The 26,339-nt window shown below is 39.3% G+C and overlaps 3 protein-coding genes across 5 annotated transcripts; 1 reads left to right on the top strand and 2 right to left on the bottom strand.

Moving 5' to 3' along the window:
• Window positions 1-622: 622 nt before the first annotated feature.
• Window positions 623-12,127, bottom strand: b4galnt1a (beta-1,4-N-acetyl-galactosaminyl transferase 1a). 3 transcript variants are annotated; one of them, XM_078254984.1, is made up of 12 exons: window positions 11,984-12,127; window positions 9,940-10,151; window positions 9,663-9,845; window positions 8,039-8,145; window positions 7,845-7,882; window positions 7,542-7,722; window positions 7,034-7,126; window positions 6,740-6,927; window positions 6,492-6,632; window positions 5,876-5,959; window positions 1,514-1,751; window positions 623-1,347 (listed from the first exon to the last, which is right to left on the bottom strand). In XM_078254984.1, the coding sequence occupies exons 2-12, from the start codon at window positions 10,149-10,151 to the stop codon at window positions 1,136-1,138; spliced, it is 1,677 nt and encodes a 558-aa protein (XP_078111110.1). In that variant the 5' UTR covers window positions 11,984-12,127; the 3' UTR covers window positions 623-1,135. The 3 variants fall into 3 exon arrangements, with proteins under 3 accessions (XP_078111110.1, XP_078111111.1, XP_078111112.1); XM_078254985.1 differs by having other exon boundaries at window positions 11,987-12,127; XM_078254986.1 differs by lacking the exon at window positions 5,876-5,959 and having other exon boundaries at window positions 11,984-12,124.
• A 2,217-nt stretch (window positions 12,128-14,344) lies between these two features.
• Window positions 14,345-21,123, top strand: c1galt1la (core 1 synthase, glycoprotein-N-acetylgalactosamine 3-beta-galactosyltransferase 1, like a). Its single transcript, XM_078254982.1, has 4 exons — window positions 14,345-14,576; window positions 16,109-16,363; window positions 17,688-18,352; window positions 19,802-21,123. Exons 2-4 carry the CDS (start codon window positions 16,120-16,122, stop codon window positions 20,150-20,152), a joined length of 1,260 nt encoding a protein of 419 aa, XP_078111108.1. The 5' UTR covers window positions 14,345-14,576; window positions 16,109-16,119; the 3' UTR covers window positions 20,153-21,123.
• On the bottom strand, window positions 20,954-23,146 carry tac3a (tachykinin precursor 3a). The gene is made up of 7 exons (XM_078254983.1): window positions 22,958-23,146; window positions 22,462-22,577; window positions 22,276-22,375; window positions 22,020-22,049; window positions 21,875-21,928; window positions 21,676-21,742; window positions 20,954-21,393 (listed from the first exon to the last, which is right to left on the bottom strand). Exons 2-7 carry the CDS (start codon window positions 22,561-22,563, stop codon window positions 21,375-21,377), a joined length of 372 nt encoding a protein of 123 aa, XP_078111109.1. The 5' UTR covers window positions 22,564-22,577; window positions 22,958-23,146; the 3' UTR covers window positions 20,954-21,374.
• Between the last annotated feature and the right edge of the window lie 3,193 nt (window positions 23,147-26,339).

Below are 26,339 nucleotides of genomic sequence, written 5' to 3'. Positions count from 1 at the left end.
AATTAATAAATGCCGGCATGCGATTAAAAAAAAATGAATCGCATCGCGTCAGCCCTTAATTGCATCGCGATTAACGCGCTAACGCTGACAGCCCTAGTTATTATACAGCTGCTCAGTCTCCCTCAACTCAGAAGACCCAGAGTTGATATATGGCCTGCTCTATACAGAGTGTGTTCCAACTGGACTTTAACCTGTGACTTGATGTAGAGTACTACTAATCTCAATTTAGCAATTTAGAGTGTGTAAGCTGGAAATTCTACCACATATGTATATATAATAAATATATAAAGCCACCATTCGACTGTAAAATGAAGGAGGGAGACGAGAATGTGCTGCCTGGATCATTGATTGGAACATTTACTTGTAAAAATCTTCTTCCTGCCAACCCTGGCTACCGAAATCTGGTGTTTTTTTTGCTGCTTTTAAATGTCTTATGTATCCCTGTACGGTGTCCTTGAGTGCCGAGAAAGGCGCCTTTAAATAAAATGTATTATTATTATTTATATATATGTCAAAGGAAATAAGTAATTGACCTACCAGTTGCTTATGAAAATAAGTATAATGCCAAAATAAATAAATACATTTTAATGTAACACTATGTTTGTTAAGGAACAAGGAACACTTTCTATTATCTGTTGTTTTATTATAAGGCATTGGCGGGGTTTGATTTAATGTTTTAGATAAGATACAATCTATTTGTAACAACAGTTTATGGATTTACAGTACTTGAGCCCAGCTGGTAGGGCTGTGGGTGTGTGTCAGATACAATATAAATTGTATTTAATTTAGATAACATCAAACTATGCTTGATTACTTTATTGTTAGCTTTTAATCGTAAACGTAAAACGCTTTCTCTGAAGCATTTAGCATGAACTTTTTAAAGTTACAGTACATATGGAAATCAACAGTGCATACAAAAACGTCTGCTAGAGAAAAGAGGATGAAGAACGTAATCTGTTCATAGAGCAAAATATGTCCAAGCAATTTCTGTTTAACAGCAAGTGCTAAGGTAGTAAAAGCAAACATAAAAAATATAACAGTTATACTTTTCTGCAGTCTTCACATTACCTGAATACAATCTGTTCCTATTGTTCCTCACATTAGGGCAGCAGACAGACATTTGGGAGCACAAGTTTCAGTGACTGGTTATGCACTTGAACCTGTTCTTGAAGTAGAAGACTTCTTTATGAATGTCATTATCAGCAGTGGAAGATGAATAGCGGAATTTGTCATAGGCCTTTTGTGAGTCTGTTTTACTCCAGGGTAGTTTGATCTTTGATGCGTGGTTTACAATGATGTCACTACAGGAGCCAATGTGGAGGGAGCCCAGACCGTCGATGAAAAACTCTGCAGTGCCAAAAGAAAAGTTTGTTTGCTACAATTTCCCGTTTCTTTTATTTTATTTTTTTACATCTTTCCAATCTGAAATAACTCAACAGTGTTATTACAGATGTACTGCATAGAGAAAATAGCTAATATAAACTGCTATGTTAATATATCATAGTGGACTCACCCAGATGACCATGCCGTGCCAGGCGGGGGTTAAAGCCCACCTCCTGGATCTTGTCTGTCCTCCCCATGAAGAAGTTGATGACGGCATCAGCTACCACACAGTTGGGAAATCCCTCGATGACATGGTAGTAGCCATTTCTAATATGTAAACAGTTGCCCTCCTCTCCCCCTTCTTCCACTGAAATGGTGTGACGATATGTTGCAGTGTAACCTGTGACCTCTCTCACTGCGCCACCGACCTGAAGTCATTAAGACAGACACTGTGTAACTGACTCGGAAAGGACGTTAATGATCCTTACAATACAGTCTGTGGGAGATTGTATGTTAAAATGGTAAACATTTTCATGAACTTATTATTATTATTTATATTGCACAACTTCCTGCTACTTAGCAAGTGTACTGAATACATTGCTGTCCATACGTAGTGGGATTCATTCATATTTCATTATTTGGCTCTATACTCCAGCACATGGGTTTGAAATGAATAAATAAAATATACATTCTAACTTTCAGCATTAAGTATGTTGGAGCATGTTCTCAACATACTCTGTCATGAGGACTGTCTCATCTCTTTGTTGTTTTACTTGGTCTGGCTCTTTGTCCCTGTCTCCAGCTCCTGCTCACTGACTTCCCCCTGGCCATGTTCACTCCTCTTACTCCCCAGACCTGCCATCCTCGAACCATCCACCAGATGTCATCGGAATCTCTTGCCAGCCCCGCTCATCTAAAATCCCTTCCTGAATTCCCTACCTGCATACCTGGGGCACGTTCAATCTCAAAAGGGTGTGCACCGTTTTGCTGCGGTTTCCATGTAGAACTGCTCTCCTAACCCTGACACTAATGCTCCGTCATAACACTCTGACCTCTTGATAATTCCTGATATGCAGCTTGTGCTCGTTTATACAGGGCAGACACAACGGACTAATTCACCAGACCATAGTCTCGCATTGCCAGACCTTCCTTCAAAGCGCTGCGGAGGAGGGTCTGGCTAGTCCACACAGCATTCTGGGATTGGAAAAAAACATGCTCTGGTTTATTGCCATTTCTTTAAACCAATCAAAATTGTCTTGGGCGGCACTAAGCGCCCGATGGAGCCGCTGCAAAATAGTCTCGGGAAGGAACTTGTTTTGGTGGAAAAGTTGTTGCAACAGAAAACTCAGATTGCACAGATTGTCTAGCTAGCTGTCTCGATTTACCCTGCAGAGATCTGAGGAGCATTTAACCATAGTACTCATAAATACATAAAGTAAAGTTTAAAATGCCAACACAAATAGAAGCGGAGATAACAGACACTCGGGCGAAAAGCGCGTTATCTGGCGGAATTTCCCGCAGCACTGGAGCAATCCTGGACGTGGAACATCGTGGATATAGACTAACCAGACCATGACACCAAGGGGCCCCGGATAAGTTGGGAATGAGAATAGGTTAAATGCATTCGTGAAAGTACATTGTAGCGGGGCTCAAGCAACCCATTAGCATTAGTTATTACTTTGGCATGATTCATGCATCAATTATTGACTTTTCTGCATCGAGACATAATCTTTCAATAGAGAATCGCGATGCATCTAAGAATTGACTTTTTCTCCTACCTCTACTGTATAGCAGAAGTTCATTTTAGGTGAGACGTCAGCACAGATGAGTTCATTTGTAATTTAATCTTGTTGTTTATTTGTACATTAAAAATCATCCTATCAGCTCCTACATTCTTCCCTTCCTGCTATCAAGTACAGAGAAAATGAATAACTACTTTCCTCTATGGGAAAGAAACCATCTCCTAATGCTCCATTTATTAATGGTGTTTGCATTATATGTTCATTATGTGTATTAGTACTGTAAGTGTCTCTTTTCGAATATATTCCCATTAGTGGGTTGGTGTGGGAAAGAAAGTGCTTGTTAATGCATGGGTCCACATTGAATGAATACTGGAGAATAAAAAAAAGAAAAGAATTCAGCACTTAGAATTCAGAAAGCTCCAAAGATGGAAGTCTAATATGAACATGAACGTTGGGGACTTGATGTTTGAATTATTGAACAGGTTAGAAGGATTTAAAAGCCAAATCCACACATAGGAGGAAACAATGAAACAAAAGTTTGATGATGCCTTCACGAATATCGAACAGTTAATAAAGCTAAGTACAGAGAAAACTACAAGCTACCAAAATAAGAAATATGTATATATTAATTAAGAGTTGTTTATTATTAAGCTCAAACGTCTCAAACTTTTTAATGCTTACTGTGCAATCGTCAAGTTGCTGCAGTGTTTTCTGATGTTTTCTGAAGTAGCCCAACCTATAATGAGTTCCTGTTTTCTGTCTGTGCAATCAATGCAATTCTTAATGTGTTTCATCACCAAATATTTTCGTAACATTTGTCAAACACTGACGACGACTCTCCGCTCTCTACTTGGCAACACACATCCTGTGTTCCAATACCCATGCAGTTATTCTTATCACACCATTTTCTATTCTCATGATCACTTCATCCTGCACGTACTCACCGGTCAAGGCCGAATACAAATTATATAACAAGACTAGAGTCAATATGCCATCAACAAGAGAAATGGATAATAATATATAATATATAAAAGTCAAACACTAACATACTGTTGGAGCCATTATGTAACTTTGTTTTACACGTTAGTGAAATTGCACGTTTTGACATGAATTGTTGACATGAATGTGTATGCACTTTTGTGTTTCATTACTGGGTGGAGCATTGCACGGTGGCCGACAGGGGCAAACGCCCTGCAACTTAAGAAAACAACTTCATTAATTTGACAACACATGCGCAGCATTCAGCAAACGCGCTGCAAATACACAACTCAACCAAATACATAAACGCACTGCAAATAAAAAACGATGCAAAAAGAAAAGCACGCAAACCCCGAAAAAAGAAGCGATGCAAAAAGAAAAACAACTTCATTAATTTGACAACACATGCGCAGCATTCAGCAAACGCACTGCAAATACACAACTCAACCAAATACATAAACGCACTGCAAATATGAAACGATGTAAAAGAAAAGCACACAAACCCAGAAAACAAATGCAACAAAAAAACAACTGAATAGACTGTAAATATTAAGTCTATGTTTGAGATATGTTTTCTCTCGTTTGGTGGGTGTGTCACGGTCACAGGTGATACTCAATCAGCAGAGACGTCTGTAAACTTGTGGTAATAAAACATTTAAAACTGCATCAGCGTTTAACGTTGACGTTGATGTTTAAGCCATAATACATGAATTTTATTTTGAAAAGCCGAAGCACGGGGACGGCAACAGCCGGGAGGGCATGAGACGGAAGCATAGACTGTATATTATTAATATATTATTAGTTGTGTAATCTGAATGCTGCATTTTTTTGTTGCATTTGTTTTCTGGGTTTGTGTGCTTTTCTTTTTGCATCGTTTCATATTTGCAGCGCGTTTATCTATTTGGTTGTGTTGTGTGTATTTGTAGCACGTTTATGTATTTGGTTGAGTTGTGTATTTGCAGCGCGTTTGCTGAATGCTGCGCATGTGTTGTCAAATTAATGAAGTTGTTTTCTTAAGTTGCAGGGCGTTTGCCCCTGTCGGCCACCGTACAATGCTCCACCCAGTGATGAAACACAAAAGTGCAGCATAGCATTGTCACAGGAAAAGCATATAAGTAATCAGCAGCCACAGGTACAGGTGTGTGGCAAAGGGGAAAGCAGTATTGTTTTATTTGTGTTTAAATGGAAATCAGAATGAAACTTACCTGAAAGAAAATGAACAAATCTGAAATATACCTCTGCTACAGAGAGCGTGTCGTCATTGAATAAATGGGTCACCCCACTCAAAGATATTTAATGAATGGACATTGATGTATTGGCAGCCCAGAACACACAAGCTGAACAAGTTCTCCCTTCCTCGCACTGCATTGGCCTAATGTAGGTCTGGTTAGAAGACTCTACACATACTATTTAATAGGCCAGAAAAAAGATTTAGTATGTCCCAGTATAACAAATGCAGTATTCCAGGATGAAAAATTCCAGGATTTCCTGCAGGATTTCCTGCTGCATCTGGCCGGATTTTGCAGTGTGCAAGCCAGCATGCTTTTCTGGCTATTCATACAATCCTTTGCAGCACATACTGTATGAGCAAGAGGGTCAACATTCAAAGGCGCAATGTTATGAACAAATAGTAGTAAAAGGAAAAAGAAAAGTATGCAATTTGGAACACAGCCACAGCCTCTCAGCTGAGCGTACACACACACACACACGCACATATACATATATATGTCTGAAAATGTATAAGGCTTGTTTCTATTTATCATGCTTGCATTGCAGCTGGGAGGAGGCCTCGGGGGAGACCCAGGACTAGGTGGAGGGATTATATCTCTAACCTGGCCTGGGAACGCCTCGGGATCCCCCAGTCGGAGCTGGTTAATGTGGCCCGGGAAAGGGAAGTTTGGGGTCCCCTGCTGGAGCTGCTACCCCCGCGACCCGACCCCGGATAAGCGGATGAAGATGGATGGATGGATGGATGGCATTGTTTTGAAGCAGAGGCTAGTTGTTGTAAAATGTACATGCATAGCAAATCACAATTCTTTTAATCAAATATATATTTTTTCGAATAAAGAATGATTATGATAAAGTAGCCGGCTGGACTGCTAATGAGTAGTCAGCAGTTTGGCTGGCAGACAACGCTTATGGAAAGCTATGCTAATATAAATTATGAAACCTTAACAAAAAGTGCATGTGCACATGAGGAAATATGAAAGACTGAAATGAAAGTCAGACAAATTTAAGCACCACTTCTTTAAAAAAAAAACGAAGTTTGGTGTAGTAAAGGGATGCTGTTGTACTCTTACTTCCAACATCTGGGTGGGAGAGAGTAGAGCTGAATAATTGTTTACTTTTAAGTTAGCCAAGTATTTGTAGGTAAAATAATATGCAGTCACTATTATTGCAGCAGATATTTGCCACACACATTGTACTGTCTCTGGGCATACAACTCACAAGATCCAGAGTGGTCTTTTCTAAGATGTCCACCATCCTCTCCAGCTTGGTGTTTGCAGTTAAGATGAAATCATCATCCACCCAGAGCACATACTTGGTGGTCACTTGAGACACTGCCAGGTTTCTTCCTGCAAACCAACCCTATATACAGTACAGTAGATGAAGGTTGATCAACACATACATTCATAAACTGTGCTGGTTAATGATCACAATGCATGATACTTCATAGAGACAGAACACTTATTTACCTTTCCAAATGGCATGATGTAATGATCAATGTGAGACCCGGTCACTGGCTGAGGGTGTTCATTATCATCAGCTATCACTATTGTAACGGTGGGATAATATTGCCGTATGCTGTCAATGAGATCTTTGAGTTTGTCATAGCGTAGAAAGGTCTTGGTGGCGATGGTAACAAGTGCACTAATATTGTACTCTAAGTAGAAAAAAAAAACAAAAAACACATAAACAACTAAAACATTCCGATGTGGTATTCAAACACTTTGTAACAAAATAAATAATAATGTTAACTGCTCACGAACCTTTTTGATATCCAGAGTTGTAAAGTTTAGGTATGGTTCCATGTCCAACTTTAATGGTGAAAAATGACTTGTGACCTTCAGTTGCAAACTGAACTGCAGAACAAAATTGTGATAAAGAGATGAAGCAGTGCATATTCATGCCAAGCTGTAATTGCTTATGCACTGCAGTCTTTGTCAATTCTTTAGATAATGATGTTTTGGTATTTATTAACCATCAAATAGTAATTATGAGATTGTATCTGCCTGTATTTTACAGATAAAAATAACCCTGTATATTTCACAGATAAAAAATAACCCTGTACTGTTTAACCCTGGAGATGCTCACAAGTCTCTGAGCTAGAGTCCAAGTCAAGTGTGACTTAAGAGCGACTCGAGTCCGAGTCATTACTTATTGATCCAAATTGGTGTGTATTACCTCTGAGCATTAAGATGAATCTCTATAAGGTTGAATAAGTAAACATGACATTCTACTTTTAGTATCAAGATAGTATCCACATGATAGCTTTACCTGTATCTGCTGTCTTGGGATGGAAAACAGTGTTTGTATAGGTGACAAACTGCAGCTGCTTGTTCAGAGTGGACAGAAGAGGACTAGACAGTATAATGTGCTTCTCTCCCTCTCCTTTAACAGAGACCCCATCCACTGTAGCAGCAACATCAAAAGTCCCCAGTGATGCTGTCAAATATACCTGTTACACCATTGCATGGTTTTGGTGAAAAAAATTAAAAAAAAAAAAAAAAAAAGTTAACATTTAGACAGAAAAAAAGTGGGTATGTCACCACAACGAAAAGCAGAAAATGAAGAAATTACCATATGGCTGGATCTTGTTTCTTCTTTAAGACCCAAACCTATGGAAAGTAAGCAAATACTACTGGGGATATCAAGATGGGATGATGGTGAAGCATTTAAACTAACAGACTTCATTAGCAATTAAAGCAACTAGGTAACGACATAATGTTTAAGCATTGATATCATGTGTGGTTTATGGTTAGATATGCTGTTACCAGGAATGATGATCGTTTTGAGGGGTCGCACCGCCACGCCCTGGGTAGGATACTGAAGAGGACTGTTGGCCTCAGCTACAATAGGCACATCTGCAGGATTGTAGGTCCTTTACATACAGAACATATTATTAAATAATACAAACAGCAGTCAAGGAGGGTTGCTGTTTGGCTGCGGTGAGTGCAAAGACAATGGCAGGCTAATAACAATCAAGTGTCTGATTATGAGCTGTAGATGCTTCTCTTTTGAAAGATTATGTCTTGATGCTGAAAAATCCCCACTCCCCCCAAACAAAAACAGACTGCAAAGCGAGTCCTCCCCACTGCGTTCAGGCAGCCTCTAGCTGCAGATTCAGACCTTGCCAAAAGTGTTTATCGCTGCATACCACATATGGGACCACACTCGCATATTATTTAATACCGTTACGCCATGGAGAATACAAAATTAAAGCATATGGTCAAAGTGCTTAAAGTGAAATGCCAGTGCCCGGAGCTCCTCACTCACCTGAAAAAAGTCCACTGGATGACGGTTGAAGTTAAAGTTTCACTTTAAGCCCTGCTACAACGTGCCTTTACATGTGCATTTTAATGAGTCTGTTGTCCAGTGCTTATTATTTATTTTTGTTATATGTATATGTATATATATATATATATATATATATATATATATATATATATATATATATATATATATAAGGGCTGTCAATCGATTAAAAAATGTAATCTAATTAATTACTCTGTGATTAATTAATCAAAATTAATCGCATACATAATTAACGGTGCCTGAAGAGATACTTTTTAAGAAAGTAAAAAAAGAAAAGAAAAAAAAAGGATACTAAACAACAGTTGGTGACATTTAAGAATGGCTTGTTTATTGCCTAGGCCATATGGTCAAAATTAAATGATTTAATAATAATGTATAACAATAACAATAACTTATTTCACAAGTAAATTGCTGTTGAACGACAAAAACAACAACCAGATAGGAAAAGGACATTTACAATAACTACAAATGCACCACGAGGCTGTAGTTTACCAGTTTCAATGAACGCACCGTCTGTGTTGTTTCTCCGACGGCAGCTGCAGATTGTTACATCCCGGTTGTCAGTACCCGATCCGTAACGCCTGTAAGATCCGTTCTGCGCATGCGCTGAATTGTACAAGTGAATCCAAACAATACATTTTCCCAAAGTAATGTGAATTGAGGGTAAATGTGAACAGCAATGAAATGTGATAATCTGCTCCAAAGTGTCTTGGTATAAATGCATATATATATATATATATATATGACAACCCCTTAGTGCGAATTAACTTACAAATATAGACCACCAAAGGTGCAGGCAAACAGAGCTAAAGTAAGTGGAGACCGGGGTGAAGGCCAGTAACAACAGCCAAGCATATTTCAGTGTACAGCCAGGATGTGAGCAAGGCCTTTAAATAGTCTGTCAGTGTCAGTGTCATGTCAATGTACTGAGATGTTAATGGTGTGGTAGGTTATCTGTCAACTGAGCCATTACAGCATGACTCAAAGGTCTTATCATAAAAAGTAGTTATTGTGTTTGCAATAAATGTTATCTATTTGATTTACATCTAAGAGGTATGAGTAGACAAGGGTGTTTAACTTTACCTCTTCTGAAAGTTGCTGTACTCTTCAGCTCTGTGACGCTTTATGCCCTCAGGGTCAGGATGGGACTCTAAGAACGCAAGATCAAAATTGTGGGCCCACACGCGTGGGAACAGCAGATTGAAGAATGGCAGTTGAAAGGCCCCTTCATCAGCCAGACAAACACATGTATTTTGAGCCAAATGACTGTGTCAGAAAAATAAAATGGCACTGAGTCAGTTAATACGGAAACAAATACAAATTCAATGCAGAATTTAGACTTGCTTACTGATTAACACACCATGCCACATCATCCTTTATATGGTAGGCAATGTCATGATTGCCACTGATGGGGTCTCGAAATTTCCCTTCAAGGAGTTCCTTTATTAGACCTTCCTGTCTTGGCCTTATGTCAACTCCTGAGCTGGTTCCAGGGCCCCAAGCATAAAACAGTGCTAGCAGTAGTCCACTGACCAAAATCACTCCCACACACTTCTTATATTTGGCACGCATCTAGAATGAAGATTAAAAGGATGTCAAAATTGTATGCATGTACTGTAGAATAAAAGAAACAAAGGGGGCATGTAAAAGACAGAGGTCCTATGTTTCACTTTGGAATAATTGACTTTGATTGGACTGTGGGAAATTTTGACATCAGCCTGGATTTTTCAGTTCTTCAAAGCTGGCTTCAAATTTATCTGGAGCTGTTGTCAAAGCAACAAGTCCTTAAAACTGCTGAGGCAACAGGCTCGTTCCAAGTTAGCTAGATCGTGTATTGTACAATATAAACATCACTGAACTATAAAATTTGATTTTAATCTTTTGACAACCGCAGAAATGTATGGCTTACAAAGTATTTTGGCAGATATTTCTTTCTGTTAACCACAATGCTTGGATTTTCACATTGAAATAGTGCCGCAGCAGCTCTACTTGGCAGTACAGATCTATGGTGGGGGTTAATGAAGTATAGGCACTGAGGGGAAGTCCTTCCACTTGCTGGGCTCCATCATCACCCAGGATCTCAGGTGGGAGCTAAACATAAAAAGCCCAGCAGAGGATGTACTTCCTGCAGCAGCTGAACTTGCCCAGGACAATGATAGGGCACTTTTACACTGCCATCACTGAGTCAATCCCCATCTGGTACGATGCTGCCACTGCCAAGGACAAGGCAGACTGCATTGTATCATTCGCTCTGTGGAGAAGGTGATTGGCTGCAACCTGCTGTCCCTCCAGAACCTGTATGCCTCCAGGACCCTGAGATGGGCAGGGGAGATTGTAGTCGACCCTCCGACCCTGGACACCAACTTTTTGAATCACTCCTCTCTGGCAGAAGGCTGCTCAGTTGAGAGGGTGGCACTCTCTGACAGGATTTCTACAGACTCTGCAATGCTGATTTACATCATAGAGCAAGATAGGTGCTTTCCTTTACAAATGTGCAGATGTGGCAAGGCTTCTTTAAATAAAATAAATAAAAAAATAGCATTTCTGATTCTTTCTTTGTGCTGCTCAACCCATTTTATGTGAAGTTAAGTTGCTGATAAGTTAAGTTGTTGCTGAGTTCCTGTTAACTGGTGCAATTGCTATTTTCCTGTCTACACACTCTGCTCCAATGAAAAATAAGATTTAATCTCACCACAAGCTTTGGAATGTTTACCACTTTGTCACCAGAGAGCAACAGCCCAAATATGTTATGACCACTCAAATGTAGAAGTCTTATCACTCTCCCTATATATTACACGATCACATAACTGAGGCCATCAAAGGCACATGTTTAACATGAATTTAAATCTTAAATTTAAAAAGTATATGCAAAAATACTGTACAATTATGTGATTTCCATATCGAGAAATAGTCAAAAGGAGTGGCTTTTAGCATACTGTACTTCTAAAGTTTCAAACAAGTATTTCACGTGCATCATAATTTTTAAGAAACAGGTTACACAACTGGCAGCAGGAAGGCTGCAGCATGGCTGTGAGCATTTATGAACGTGTAGCCTATGCATGAAACAAAACTAGGATACTTTTATTTATTTTGACTAAATAAATCTTTTGACTCATAAACTCATTGCCGGACTTATGAAACCCCAAACTTTAGCCCTTAACTTTTTAAGGAAAACCCATTGCGTGTTCTCCTATTTTAAAGCTGTGAAATGTAGGTTATACACTTCAAGCCCTAGACCTTCTTCCAAAATATCAGACGTTAGCCAATTTGTCAAGAATATTAAGAAGAAAAAAAGCGAACAAGTCTATTTCAACGCGATATGCAAAACAGTCCCAACATGTATTCGCATAGTAGCCTAACGTTAAGTAGACCAAAAAAAGAAGAGAGATTGACATATTTCTTACTGTTGTTGTTTCCGTGGGATAAATTATTCCTTCAAGTCACGTCTGTTCAAATTTGAGAATCTGGGTTCTGCGTCCGGTGAGCTGCGGAAGACGGCGACTCGCTCGGAGCCACTCCCCTGGTGGTTCGCGTTAGTCACTCTGGGATAACCAAGTGATTTGCATTGGCGGCATACAGGTATATAACAACAGTAGATTATTCGTGTAGTTATTACCCCATGACACAACAGACTCCAGCATTACATTGAACCATGAACCATGTTTAAACGTGTTGTAATAAAATATAATATCAAGTCATTGTTGTCATGCTGCATCCTGTATCACAACGTTTAATTTAGAAGTGTTTAGATGCTCAAATATAGGCTTCAAAAAGTATAGAAGTTTTACAGTCCCCTACCACTCAACAATATTCCACTCATTGTTAATTACAGTTTTTCCGATTACTTACACACTGAAATCAAAAGTATTACACAATTATCAAAACCTTACACTCAAGGAGCAAAACATTGGCCCAGATATGCACCACTATAAGCATAATGTCACCCTCACACTTTTTGCAAAACAATACACACAGTGATTTGCAAAACACGAAACACAGTCCAGTATATCATGAAGTCACTTCCTTGCAATTCCAAAGCACTGACTGTCAAAGGACCACACCTATGAGCCAGTCTGTGAAACAGCCATGAAACACATGATTGCTTACAGTTTTTTCCAACTGCTTACACACGTTTTCAAAACTATGTCTCCTTTTTTCAAAACTCTACACACATTTTCCAAAACTGCACACACAAAATGCAAAATGCCTCACATCTCCTTCAAAATGAAACACTGCATTCAAAATGCCATAAACACATCTAAAAATGAAGTTGTGTAAGCAGTTGAAAAAAAAACTGTATTTATAGACACACCAATCATGTTTTTTCAGATCTTTTTTGTTGTTGTTTTTTTTATTACTGTAATTTTAACCTCTACTGGATACAGTATCTTATGTTTGTCTGTTGATTGCTGAGCTAACAGTGTTATGCACACTACTGTAGTAGCATGACAACTGGGACATGTTTTGTTGTGATTCTCCATGTTGACATGTTGACTGATTTGGGTACATGGAGAGAAATATATTATATTTTCCTCAGTCTGCAGCATTGGGCTTGTGTAGTATTTGGTGAACTTATTGTATATTTGCACTTTCTCTGTGTACTTCATTTACAGTACTCTAATCACTGAGAAGTAGAATTGCTAAAAGTGTTTTAGGTTAGCAACAGCAGTGTGTAACTGGTTCAACCTGAATTAAGTCGTACGTTTCGTGTGTGTTTCATATGATAACAAAATATATTTTTTATAAATTAGTGTACAGTTTTTGCAAGACTGTTTCATTTTGCAAAGGGTCTGAGGTCTGAGGGTCTGAGTTCTGCTAATTGGGTGTGTTGTTGTGCTAATTGTGTGTAGTGTTTTGAAAAAACGGTCCCTGTTTTCAAAATAGTGCTTAAGCAATCGAAAAAAAACTGTAATTCAGTATTTGACATTTTGAAATTCACCTGCTCTTCTTTGCTCAACTGTCAAACTGCCACGCATGATTTTGTGCTATCACAACTAGTTTGAACGCTACGATCATATGCAACTCAAAGTGATGTGGATTGTGAAACCCCCAGTGCAGATACACTTAGGATGCACTTTTTTAATGAAGAGTAGCTGTTTTAACCTATGTGTATGTAGCCTACATAATAGTAAATGTTTAATAATGTTTATTATAATGCTTATCTTTACCTATGTTTGTTCACCTTTATTGTTTTATATCAAGTCTATTTCTATCTGCCTGTAAATTGTTCTTCGATCTGTGCTTTGTAGCAAGTTAAAACCTGAGTTAAATCCCTTGTGTGTGTACACCTTCTATATTATACATCCATGAGTACATATTGGCTGATTGATGCGTTGTGTTTGCTTAGTGCCTTACAGCTGTTCAAACAGAGCAGATGCTTCAAATTAAGTCTGCAGTCTATGATTGCCTTACACCTCCTCATGTGCATGCATGTAAAGTCTATATAACTGTAGGAGTGAGTGAGGATGTGTAAGTGTATAGGTTGCATTAATTTTGTAGGCTTTGTTAGGGTGACCCATAGACAAAACTAGGGTGACACCTAGTGGACAAGATTAACAAATCAACAACTTTATTACTATTATTATCATTATTAAAAATAAAATTGTTTCGCTCTATATCTCAGCATCTTCAAATTACACATTTCAACAATAATTGATAGGTTACATGTAGTAAAAATCAGTTAATTGCCATTAATGCATTTCTGGACGTGAAATGCGGCTTCCTCAACACGTCACCGGCAGCCAGCCAATGAGAGGCCGTATTTTTAGAAGAATGTAAATCTGATCAGTGGCTTTCCTCTCTAATCATCTTATTTGGCGATGCAAAACAGGGACGACTTGAATCAAAAACAATACATCAGATGAATGTGACCAGCATGCGACTATATGACAGACAGGTGTAGCAGGCTGGTACCTTTTTTTCAGAAACAGGAAATATTTCGCTGCTTTAGGGGTTGCAAGCAGATCGTGCCCACAAATGGCTGATGTCCCAGCAAAGGTAAATAACACACACACACACACACACACACACACGGGTGTATATCTTAGACATACGTGTGCTTACTGGAAATATAAACACAGCTGCTGTATAGTGGTGACAACATTTCAGCAGCTTTATAGTCAAACATCTGGATTCCACATGCCCCTTATTCGCTGTCGCAGCAGTCATGTATTTTTGGTATATAAACAAGTGGCGTTTCTTGGACTTGATGAGGTTCGGGGCTTAGCCCGGACCCATTAAATTAACTGAACAGTGCACACAGAGCAGATCACAAAAACGCCATTTGGCTTGCCCAGTTTGTTAATAACCGTGTATGTTCATTTCAGCATCCCAGTTTGTGGATGTTAAACACTTAATTTCCTCCATTCTGGTGAATTTTATGCACCTATGTCTACCTTTTTGACTATGCTGGGAAACATAGGTGACAATTCAAAATATAAAATTATAGTTGTATATAATGCAGTAAGGCTCTTAGGCAATATGTATTGGTTCAACTATTTATTCTCCTGTAGGCATAATGTACTCTTTCCTCCTCTTTTGCATCTTTTGTTGGAGAAGAACCTTCAAACAAAATGTAGCAATATTATTGCGCACCTAAACTTAAACTAAAATTACATCCGGGGCTAAAGTCCCTGACACACCAAGCCCACGGTCGGTAGTTCCTACCACGAGGAAGCACGGAATAAACACAAGAAAATAATGGGAGGGGAGAGAAAACGAGCAAATGTGTTTTAGAGGGATGAGACGTCCTTTCCTCTGATGTGTCACATGAATTTGTCAGCTGTTTGGGGGAGTTAGCAACCCTTTCAGCTGCACGACTTCCAAATAAGGGACATGGGATCTACCCTGTGTAAAGTCCATGTTCACAAAGGACTTTTCAAGTCCTCATGCCAAAATGACTACAGACACTAGTTATATTATAACTTATTTTAAATGTATCTACTTAAATCAGTCTGCCTTAAATATGATAATGATAAGGGGGACAAATCACTGTGACAGCACCATTCTACTGGAGCTGGTTTCTGATTTACTGTAGGTTCTACACTCAAGTTAAAATAATTTAGATTGGAAACAAAAATTCTACATGTTCACAGTCAGTCACTAGTTCAATGTCTGTGTACAGACTCTAATAACTCTCAAGTGAGATGCTTTTCCAGCTTAGACAGATTTTCCTGTCCAAATGTATTGCAATAAGAAACACCTTTTAAAGTTTGTTTTAAGGCAACATCCCTGTGAATGTGAGAGGGTGAGATTAGGCTCCAGGGTGCAATACCTAAAATGTGTTGTAGTCTGGGTCTGAAAAGTGCATCCAAGATGATATAAAGCTATCAGAGTGTACTCAAACCACATCATATCTTTTTATTTTGAATGCACACATCACAAACCTGTCTTGCGTTGAAAATACCATTAGGGTGTATTGCCTTTTCTGACACAATGATTTGCAAAATAATATTGAAGTTACTTGAAGAGACACATGTCAGGTTTGTCAGTCCATCAAATCAATCCTGGTGTGTTGTGTTCCCATGTAGACTTGCTGTAAATGGGACATTACGGTGCTGGGGACGGTCTCACCATGAAGGGCTCCAGCTCCAGATGGGCCTTCTCCCTGGGCTTCTTGGTGGGGGCCTGCAGCATCTACTTCTTCCTGCACCAGGTGTGGTTTGAGAGGAGCTACCCTGTGCTGTCAGAGGCTCAGGAAAGAGCCACAGCGGTGTCGGAGAGACCAATCAGCTGGAGGAAGGAGGGAGCATCTCTCATCAACCTGCTCCATCCTCACCATGCAGGTGCTTTACACTCTTTTGCACTGGTCCTTTTATACTACAGAAAAAATAATTTCACGTATGGGTCAACAAAGAGTTTATTTAGTATTTATATATATTTCTATATACTGTCTATACATATACATTCTATATATAGCCATTTCTTAGATAGATAGATAGATAGATAGATATTGTAATGGAAGTTTCTGGTCCAGCAGGGGTAGAGGTTTCAAAGTTTAGTGAATGTAACAAATAAGACAGTCGGAGAACTGAATCAAGTTAGGGTTTCGTATTTATTAAGATATATTTGCAAATATAGGAAGAATAACAGAGTCACAAAAGCACAAACAGCTCAGTGAGTACCGATTCTTCAAATGAGTCAAGGAAACACTGAGCTTAAATGCACATTGGGAAAAGGGGAGTGACAATTCAAACATGATCTACCTACAACAATGGTTTACATTTTCTCACAGACAGTGTCCAGATAAGGTTAACAGGTTATAGGTTAACATGCACATAAAGATAAAGATCTTGTCAGATACCTTTCTAAATCTCCCAAGGTGTCATAAACCCACTTCACCTAATCCCCTATCCCCCACGTTCACCTCTGAGGTTACATTCCCGTACTCCGTAACTGGCAGGGGGAGGACCCGGATCTGGGAAGGAAGATGGTTTATAGTGTCCTTGTAGTTTATCAGTTTAAACAAAGGGCCTATGCTTCGTCTCCCAGACTTTCTGTCTCAGCAGTTAAGCAGGATCGAATCAACATGATAAGGGGAGACAAACTGTTCTTTCAATAGTGCTGAGAGAAGGCTATGTGTTAATAAAAACATAAGAAATAAAAGGAACAGTGCTCAAGTGTAATTTTTGCCATTACAATATATTATGGCACAATTAAAGACACTGATAGACACTGACAGAGCAGATAGGGTGTATAATATTTGGCATGGATGCATTGATGGATTTGGAAGTAGTCTTGGTAAAAGATGGATGAACATGGAGGCCAAAATAAAAAAAAAAACTGACTGATCCTGTCCACCCTTACTCTGTAACTGTTAACTGTCTTTCTTCTCTGATGAGGCATTTAGACTTGCAGGAACTACTGCATGAACGTTGTCCAAGGTTATCTTAGTTCTTACTCAAAGGTCGTTTACGTAAGAAAATGCAATGAAAGGAGCATAAAAAACACAGAAGGAATGTGGAGTACACTGATTAGATATGGAGAAGTTATGCTCATGTGTGGAGTGCCAAGGTAGTGGGGCATTCCTGATATAACTACACATACAATTGCTCCACTTCACACTAGTTAACATTGTTATGTGTTGTATTGTTTTCCGTTTCCCTCTAGATGAAGACAGCCGTGTGGCAGATGTGTTGTACCAGAAGGTACGTGTTCTATGTTGGGTGATGACGGGGCCGTATAACCTGCAGAGCAGGGCCCGCCATGTCAGGGCCACCTGGAGTCGCCACTGCAATGTGGTGGTGTTCATGAGCTCTGAAGAGGACCCAGACTTCCCCACTGTGGGCCTGGGCACCAAGGAGGGCCGTGACCAGCTGTACTGGAAGACCATTCGAGCCTTCCATTACGTCTATGAGCACCATGCAAGTGAAGCCGATTGGTTCTTAAAAGCAGATGATGACACCTATGTGGTGGTGGACAACCTGCGCTGGATTCTGTCCAACCACACCCCTGAAGAGCCCATCTACTTCGGCAAACGCTTCAAGCCTTACACCAAGCAAGGCTACATGAGCGGAGGGGCAGGCTATGTTCTAAGCAAAGAGGCCCTCAAGAGATTTGTGGAAGGTTTTCGGACCAAAGTTTGCTCACACACCACACCTGTAGAGGACTTGGCGCTGGGGCAGTGTTTGGAGAAGATGGGCGTGCTGGCGGGGGACTCCAGAGATACTTTGCATCGTGAAACTTTCCACCCGTTTGTGCCAGAGCACCATCTAACCGGCAAGTTCTCCAAGAGCTTCTGGTACTGGAGCTATTGCTACTACCCAATTGTTGAGGCAAGTCACCACTCATGTTTTATTTGTGATCTAGTGCTGTGAAATGGTACTACAGTATTTGTTGGTAGAGATGGTAAAAGCAAAAAAATACAAATCATACCTGTGCTTAAAATGCTTTAGAATGGGGTATCCAGTGGATTAATGGTTAAGATGCATACCATATAACCCCAACATTCCCAGTTTGGTTCTAGTCAATAATCTTTGCTGCATGTCATACCACCCTCTCGCACCATATTTCTTGTCTATGTCTACTATGTAAGCTGTCCAAAAGTGCCTAAAATGGCACCATTAAAGCACAAGTTAGTTTACAGATAGCTCTGTGATAAGCGGGACATCCTGTGGAGTCAATCACTGTAACCGTATTAGAAAGGGGCAAGTCGGGGCGCCTGGGTAGCTCACCTGGTAGAGCGTGCACCCATATACAGAGGCTCAGTCCTCGACACAGCGACCGTAGATTTGATTCTGACCTGCAGCCCTTTGCTGCATGTCATTCCCCCTATCCCCCATTTCTTTTCATTAAGTCCTTTGACCCCTAACCCCCCTCCCCCCTATTTGTTAAGCGATCTTGGGTACCTTGAAAGGCGCTATATAAATCCAAGTTATTATTATTATTATTATTATTATTATTATTATTATTATCGCTCCCCTTTCATGTCTAAGCTGTCCTGTCACAAATAAAGGCCTAAAATGCCAAACAAAGAATCTTTAAAAAAAGAAAGGGGCAAGTTGGGTTAGAAAGGCATGCTATTGAGGGGGTGTACCAATATCATTAGTGTACATCTGCGCTTCAAGTGATAGAATTATTCTTTTATTTTGAAATGTACAGTAAGGATTTTTTCTCTAACTGAAAGTGAGTAGTGTGCAAATTGTAATGGCAAATGCAAAGCTTGATGGTGTTTTAAGCCCCCAACGTCACCGCAAACACGAGAGGTGCTGCATGTCGCATTTTTATACAAGAATAGATAGATAGAATTGTTAGTTAGTAGTTCACAAAATGGAGACCATATTTACTCAAAATCCTGTTTGCATACAAAATGTTCCTACTTAAATACATCCCTGGCATCACAAGTAAAAAAATGTCTCTGTATTTATTAGATAAAGTTGTTGGAAGAAAGTGAGTATTTTAAAGACTTTTCACAGCACGTTGTGTAATTAGTAGTCAATTTCCTTTTGTGCTGTAAAGGGATGTCACAGTAACATCTGTGAAATATGATTGCAGTTTGATGGATGATAGAGACTGACACACTTTGACAATTGGTTTTGCTTGTTTATACACCTCATAATTATAAATGTTAAAATGCCACATGTACAGTATTTCAAGTGTGTTCTGTTGTTGAAATATATGTTTTTTTAAATCTTTGTTCTAACTTTTGGTATCTTTACATGTATGTGTTTGTGCAACACTTTGTGCTGCTAACATGTATATTTGTGTGTGTTATTCTTCCCCAGGGTCCGCAGTGCTGCTCTGACCTGGCAGTATCTTTCCATTATGTAGAAGCAGAGCTGATGTACACACTGGAGTACTACACCTATCACCTGAGAGCGTACGGCTACAGGCCACGCTATCGACCCTCCTTACGCCTGGGTCTGAGCCATGGCCCACTCTCACAGACAGCCGGGACAGCGGGACTTAAAGGGGTTCAGGAGGTGACGGATGGAAGGAGTCACACAACGTCAGCCTTCCTTGCTAGTTTAAACCAAACTAAAGCAGAGATGGAGCCAGAGAAAAGGAAGGAAGGCAATCTAATCTCTCGCGCTACTGAGAACAAGACTGCAGTCGCTCAAGGCAGGCAACTCTGATTCTGTGTTTCAGCTGGGGTTGATTTCCCTGCGCCGTATGTCGACTAATATTTTCTTCTGAGAGGTCTTCCTTGATCCGATCGCAGTATAATTCCAGCCAGTATGTCACTATAAACACCCACGGTGAGAGTGATTAAAATTTGAATGTGAATTTGTAGCGGCAGCTCCGTATGGCTTGGCTATTTTTAACCAAGATAAACCTTTGGTTTAATTACGTTCAACATGATCAGCATTTTAATTTATGTATTTATGACGCTACACAGTCACAGTTATGTGCTTGGGGTGCTGCAGGAAGAGGCACATAGAATATTATTTTGATGTATTTTACAACCTGATCTGAGCCAATAATACAGCAACAGATGTATTGCAGTGTGTGTGTGTGTGTTCAGGCCATTGATGTGTTACAACTTATTATTTTGCATCTTTTCTGGTATTAAATCTGATGTTCTGACTTTACTTTTCTGAAGTTAAATTTAAATAATTTAAAATATGTTAGTTTTTTGGCTTTCTGAAACAACATGCAATATTTAAAATTACAAAAATAACATTAGCTTAATGTGTTTGCATTTTTCCATTTTGATTTCCTTTTGAACCCTCTTTGATAAGTTAGCAGACTCCTAATCTACAGCCAGTGTTTCAGTACGAAAAGCAACAACTGTGCTGTTAAAAATGTATTTTCTTCTTATCTATAAGTGATATAAGATGCTCTGAAAAGTGTGTACTTGAAAGCCGCTGCACTTCTTTCTGAGAACACTGTAGCGTCTGATAAACAGTATTATAAAAAGAAATCCAATAAGTCCCTCTTGTCAAGTCATTTTATATAGCCCAACAATAAACATTGTAGCAGGTGTGATTGAACATTACTTTCTGCACTGGAGACAAGCTTGAAGAATCACTTATGAACAGCTGCAGGAAAATGCACAGACATTTTGAATTAATAAATTATGTGTACAAAATGATTTTTATTTTGAGCTTTTGAAGAAAAAGGTATAACATGATAAAGGAATAGAATGTATTGGCTGTTACTACTAATCATGTTTTGTCTTCAGATACAACAAATGCAATCTATGTAGTTTATGGTCACTTTCATAAGCCAGCTGGCAGGTCAACAGTCTGAATCACGCCATTTAGTTGTTTCCATCAGACATTTAGTTCATTGGTTGTGTTCTCTGTGATCTTCTGTCATTGTTGCCAGATTAGAGAGTTGCTTCGGAATGAATGTCTACAGCCCCTGAAGAAACCTGCAACAAAACACATCATATATAAGTATTATTCCTACCCTCATGCATTTAAAATGTGCAAAATAAATTATTTAATACACCACAAAAATAAGGTAAACTAGCGGTTTACCTTTTAGAAAAATGGAAAGCATACAGAGGAAATATTTGATTTCATAAATCTTCAAAACCTCCTCTGTTCCATATTGTTTTATACTTTTATTAGCCAGGTTAAGTGTTAACTTTTTTTTCCAAGTGGAGATGTTTCATGTTCCATCTACGGAGTGAAAAAGAAGAGGCACTCACCTCAGCCTGCACTTGTTGAGAAAAATGCCTTTCCTCTCTGGATACTCCCTCCTCCAAGGACCATTATCTATGAGGGCAGACATTACATTATAGTCCCATGTAGATATATTCTCTTCATGATCAACACCAGAGAAAACCTTGAAACAAAAGCCAACAGGGCTATTGTGGATATGTGACACATGTGAAGTGCCACACTCACCAGGCTCTAAGTTTCTCCTTCCCATAAGACCAACAAAAATGTCATTCATTTCCCCTAAAAAAAGAAGAATGAGAAGCATTACATTTTGTGTTTCATGAAATAATTTAAAACACTTTATATCATTACTAACTCACAATGATCTTACTTTTTTGTGGTGCCTGTACAGCGTTTGCATCTGATAAAATAAAAGGAAATTTAAAAGGAACAAAACGTCTTTGTGAAATAGAAGTGAGCATATGAGAAAATAAAATTCAGATCAAATGATCATACATAAATTACCAAATGTCAGAAAGGGACACCATTTACAACACATATTGCCATTTTGATGTTTTTTCACTTTATCATTAACAATAGTATTATTATTACTATAAACTTATGAATGTAATCAACGGGAGACTCACCAGCATTTCTTCTCCCCATCAGACCCACAAAGCTGTCATAATCCAAATCGCTATACCTCTTCAGAATGTTCCGCTTGAGGTTGCCCAAGCCTGTGGTCTGCTGCAGTTATGAGAAGCAAAAAGTGCAGTTTAACATTTTCTGTTTAAAGACGGTGTGTAAATCAGCTTACGCGCCAGGAAACCTACATCTGAAGTTGATGTGCGCGATCCGGGCTCCTCGCATCTGGACTGGCTGTATCGAAGTTTCATGATAAGGAACAGAGTCGCCAGCAGCAAGCCTCTCCTCATTTTCTCAGCACCGCCTGTGCGAAAAATATTTACAGTTATCCTGTTGTTTCCTTATAGGCAAAACTATCGTTGAATATCAGGAACCATTTGTTGCGCCTACCCCAATGCGTAATTGGTGCGTAAAAGCGCGCGGTGTCAGATTTACAAATATATAGCCTAGTTCATGAAACGTATTTTTTTTTATGAATCTAATTAGTAATTTTGTGGTTTTGTTTCTCTTGAAAATGTCCATCCAATACAGAAAAAAACATGACGACAGTAATGTCACGCAGTCCCCTTTTGTTTCCTTTCCAAAAGTTCCACTTTTTCATGACAGAAAAAGGCAACTGTTGAAAATAGAATAAATATGTTAACATTTTACTTTAAACATTTGTAAGTAATCTTTTTTCTTTACCTGTTTTCTGTCGAGCAGATAGTTTGTTCAAAGAGTCAGCTGCGTGCGCCCTGGTGCAAAGTGGGAACAGATAGATCTTGCAGTGAGATCCGGTCAGGATAAATGAGACGTCCAAGCTTTGGGCTAATAAATAATAGCTGGATACCTGCGCAACGCCAATCAGCAACTGGAGCGTAGGAGGAGTATTCTATTACGTTGTGCTGAAGGCTACGTAGAATACTCATAGATGGCCATGATGCTGCTGAGAGCTATTACCTCCCCATCAAACACGCACGCACACATATCATTTTAAAATAACGTGTAGGCAACGTCACGAGGACAACTATTTGTGAACTGAAGCCCATCAATGAACATACTGTGTAAGAAGAGAACAAATAAACATAATACAGTTTAATTGCAGCTGATCATATTGTTGGAGATAAAACTGAACGTGTGTGTTTAAAGTGCAGCAGTCTTATTTATCCACCTTTTTGCCACCATCCTCACATGTTCCTCTAGGAACGAACAGTGGACATCACTGTCAAGACACAATTTTTTTTAGGAAGTCATTATATAGACAGCAGCTGCCTCTGCATGTCACTACAGAAGATGGTGATGTATGTGACTAGATAGGCTACACAGCTGTGTGTTTGTAATTGACTGCCCAATACCCATTCATACAGAAAATGTGAAATGAAAACAAACATTTTTGTCCATCCATCTGGGTGGGTTTTGGTTAGTTAATGGAATGACAGGTTAATTTCCCACCATACTATATGGTGGGAACTATATGGTTGACTTAAATACTACCTAAAATATATAGTTTGACAATGTTCAAGAGCACAACTTAATATGTGGTGTATTTTTAAATTTCAAACTTCAATATGAGCTAAGAACACACATCAAGAAGGGAATATTATCAGTACAGACAGACAGGCTGAGTTGTCATAACTAAAATCCCGCCGTGTTGATCTGGAAAGACACATCATCATCATGCCAGCATTGACACAAGTAACAGAGGGTCACTTAGAATTCTTTTCATGGCTGCTAAAGTCTCTCTTAAATGGCTCTGACAGGTGGTGAGATGAAATGTTTGTCTTGTATAAGCACCGACTGTGTGACATTTTTGTTTTTATACATTTACCTCCAAGCAGCACTGCATGATTTAGTTGCTCTGGCGTTGTAGACCCTGTATCATTTCCTATAAAATAAACATAGGCTGGAGAATAACATTTAGTATTCATATACATCCTGAAAATATATGTATGTGTATCATGAAAAAGGTATTTTTTATAATTAGCTGCTGAAAACAACTCCAATTAATACTCATTCCAAACCTATCATTTTTCTTGCAATTAAACAGGCAATTACATTTGTGTTGGTGTTCAGGAAGACATTCAGAATGCAACGAAGCATGAATATTTCAGCAAAGCAAAGTTTGAGATCATAGCTATAAAAGGTATCAATGGCTGTGGCCTCTGGAGACTGAGGGCTGATAGAAGAGGTTATGACAACAACAACAAAGCGTCAGGCAAGAATCTAAATAGTGCATTTCACAAAAGGTTAACACTGCTATGTTTTAGTTATGACTTCCCATTTCCATATTTGTCCTGTTCCTGTATTGTGGGGATTGCAGCAGCGCAGGAGTTCGGGATGGGAGATCTGACAGAGGTGGGGAAGTCATTAATTGCATTTTTAAATTATTGATGAGTGTTCTTTTATCCCCCTTGGTAATCAAAGCAACCCTGTTTTTGGGCCACCAGAGAGCACAGGGAAAGAGTGCCAGGGGCTGTTTATCCACAACATGCCATGGCAGGAGAGGCTTCTCTTCTAACTGAAAGGCAGATGGATATTAGGGCAGATGTGCTGCAGAGCTAGAAGGACATCCTGCAATATATCACAGGTAGCCACATGCCCTGTGTACTGCTGAACAATATGACATGCACCATTTATTGCATTTGGATGTCGTTTTTTACCAGCACACGTCACAAAGACAACTCTCACTTAGTATGGGCTCCCCTCAGAGCTGCAGACAGCGGTGTAGGTGCTGACAGGTCAGCAGGACGTTCATAGTTGGCCTATTACTCACAGTAGGTAGCCAATGGTAGCTATAGGATAGGTTATTATGTATCTTAAACATGTATCTGCATGTGTGTAAAGAGCAGGCTGTCTGAATGTCAGCATCATATAAAATTTCCTCAGGTCCCCTAGCTAACAGTTTCATTGTAATCATTTTGCCCATTGATCTGCTTTTCCTGTACTTGTTTATTGAATTAGCAGGCTGAATAGATTGAGATAACCTTGTCATGGTAGAACACATATGAATAGACCAATAGGAAAATAGGAAAATATTTTTAAATGATTCAGACTGAGACAGAAGAATATATTTTCTGTGTGTGTGTGTGTGTGTGTGTGTGTGTGTGTGTCTTTGTGGACACATCATGTTGTGTGTTTTGTTATCTCACATTATATAATCAACTCCAACATGGCTATAACTGTAGAAGGCCGCAAAAGAATTGGCAGTGCCGGACAGAAAACACAGTCTGGCAATTTGTTTGGAGGTTTATGTAAGTACATGAGAATACAGATTCAGATACAGATCCATTCTTGCGTGTAGTTGTGTGTCCAATTGGAGGAGAGCAGCACATAGAGCCAAGGGTACAGTCACACTGTTATTCCTCTCCTGTCTATTGGAGCTGCTAATCATCCATTTGTACAGGCTTTCATGGCCTGAGAGGGAGAAGATAAAGTAAGTTCGAACCTGAAGTTGAGAGGGGACAGTGACGTGACAGTCCTTATATGGGAGAAATGTTATGAAAGAACAAACGCCCAGAGGGAGACAGAAAAGAAGAGTGTGTGAGAGTGAGAAGATATAGTGAGAGTGCAATGATGTGTGAGAAATTACAGGGTGCAGATTTAGCTATATTTGTATACAGGCTGGGGTTTAGATGCACAGCTTGCAATCTCTGGCCAATAAGTCCAAAGGGGATTCTGCATGTGTAAACACAGTAACAGGAAAAAAGTCACACACTCAGCGGCCATCCTTGCTCGCTTTTGCTTGTGGCGACATGAAGACTAAAATAAGCAGATCTAGATGATTCCAGGCCTCTCCATGGTAGATCATAAGATGCACCTGTCAATAATTGAGTTAATAGGGGTTAACTCAGAGTCCACTTTGTACTTCTCCTTGGGGCATGCAAAATGACTTTGATGAATGCAGTTTTTTTATTCCACCCACTCCTCCGTGATCTCTGACTCGCAAGATCTGAAGTGTCACTTCCATCTAAATGTTAATTTGAAGACTGTTTCTTTAAGACCTGCTTTTAAAGTCTGTTTGTATTAGACCACATTGAGTATGTGAAACTGTGAGCTCTGGTGTCGCTAAACCAAAACAGATGTATTT

The sequence above is a fragment of the Sander vitreus genome, chromosome 7, assembly GCF_031162955.1.
Source record: "Sander vitreus isolate 19-12246 chromosome 7, sanVit1, whole genome shotgun sequence".
Classification (NCBI taxonomy): Eukaryota; Metazoa; Chordata; class Actinopteri; order Perciformes; family Percidae; genus Sander; species Sander vitreus.
The sequence above is the reverse complement of the archived record's forward strand: the minus strand, read 5'-3'. Positions and strand labels throughout refer to the sequence as shown.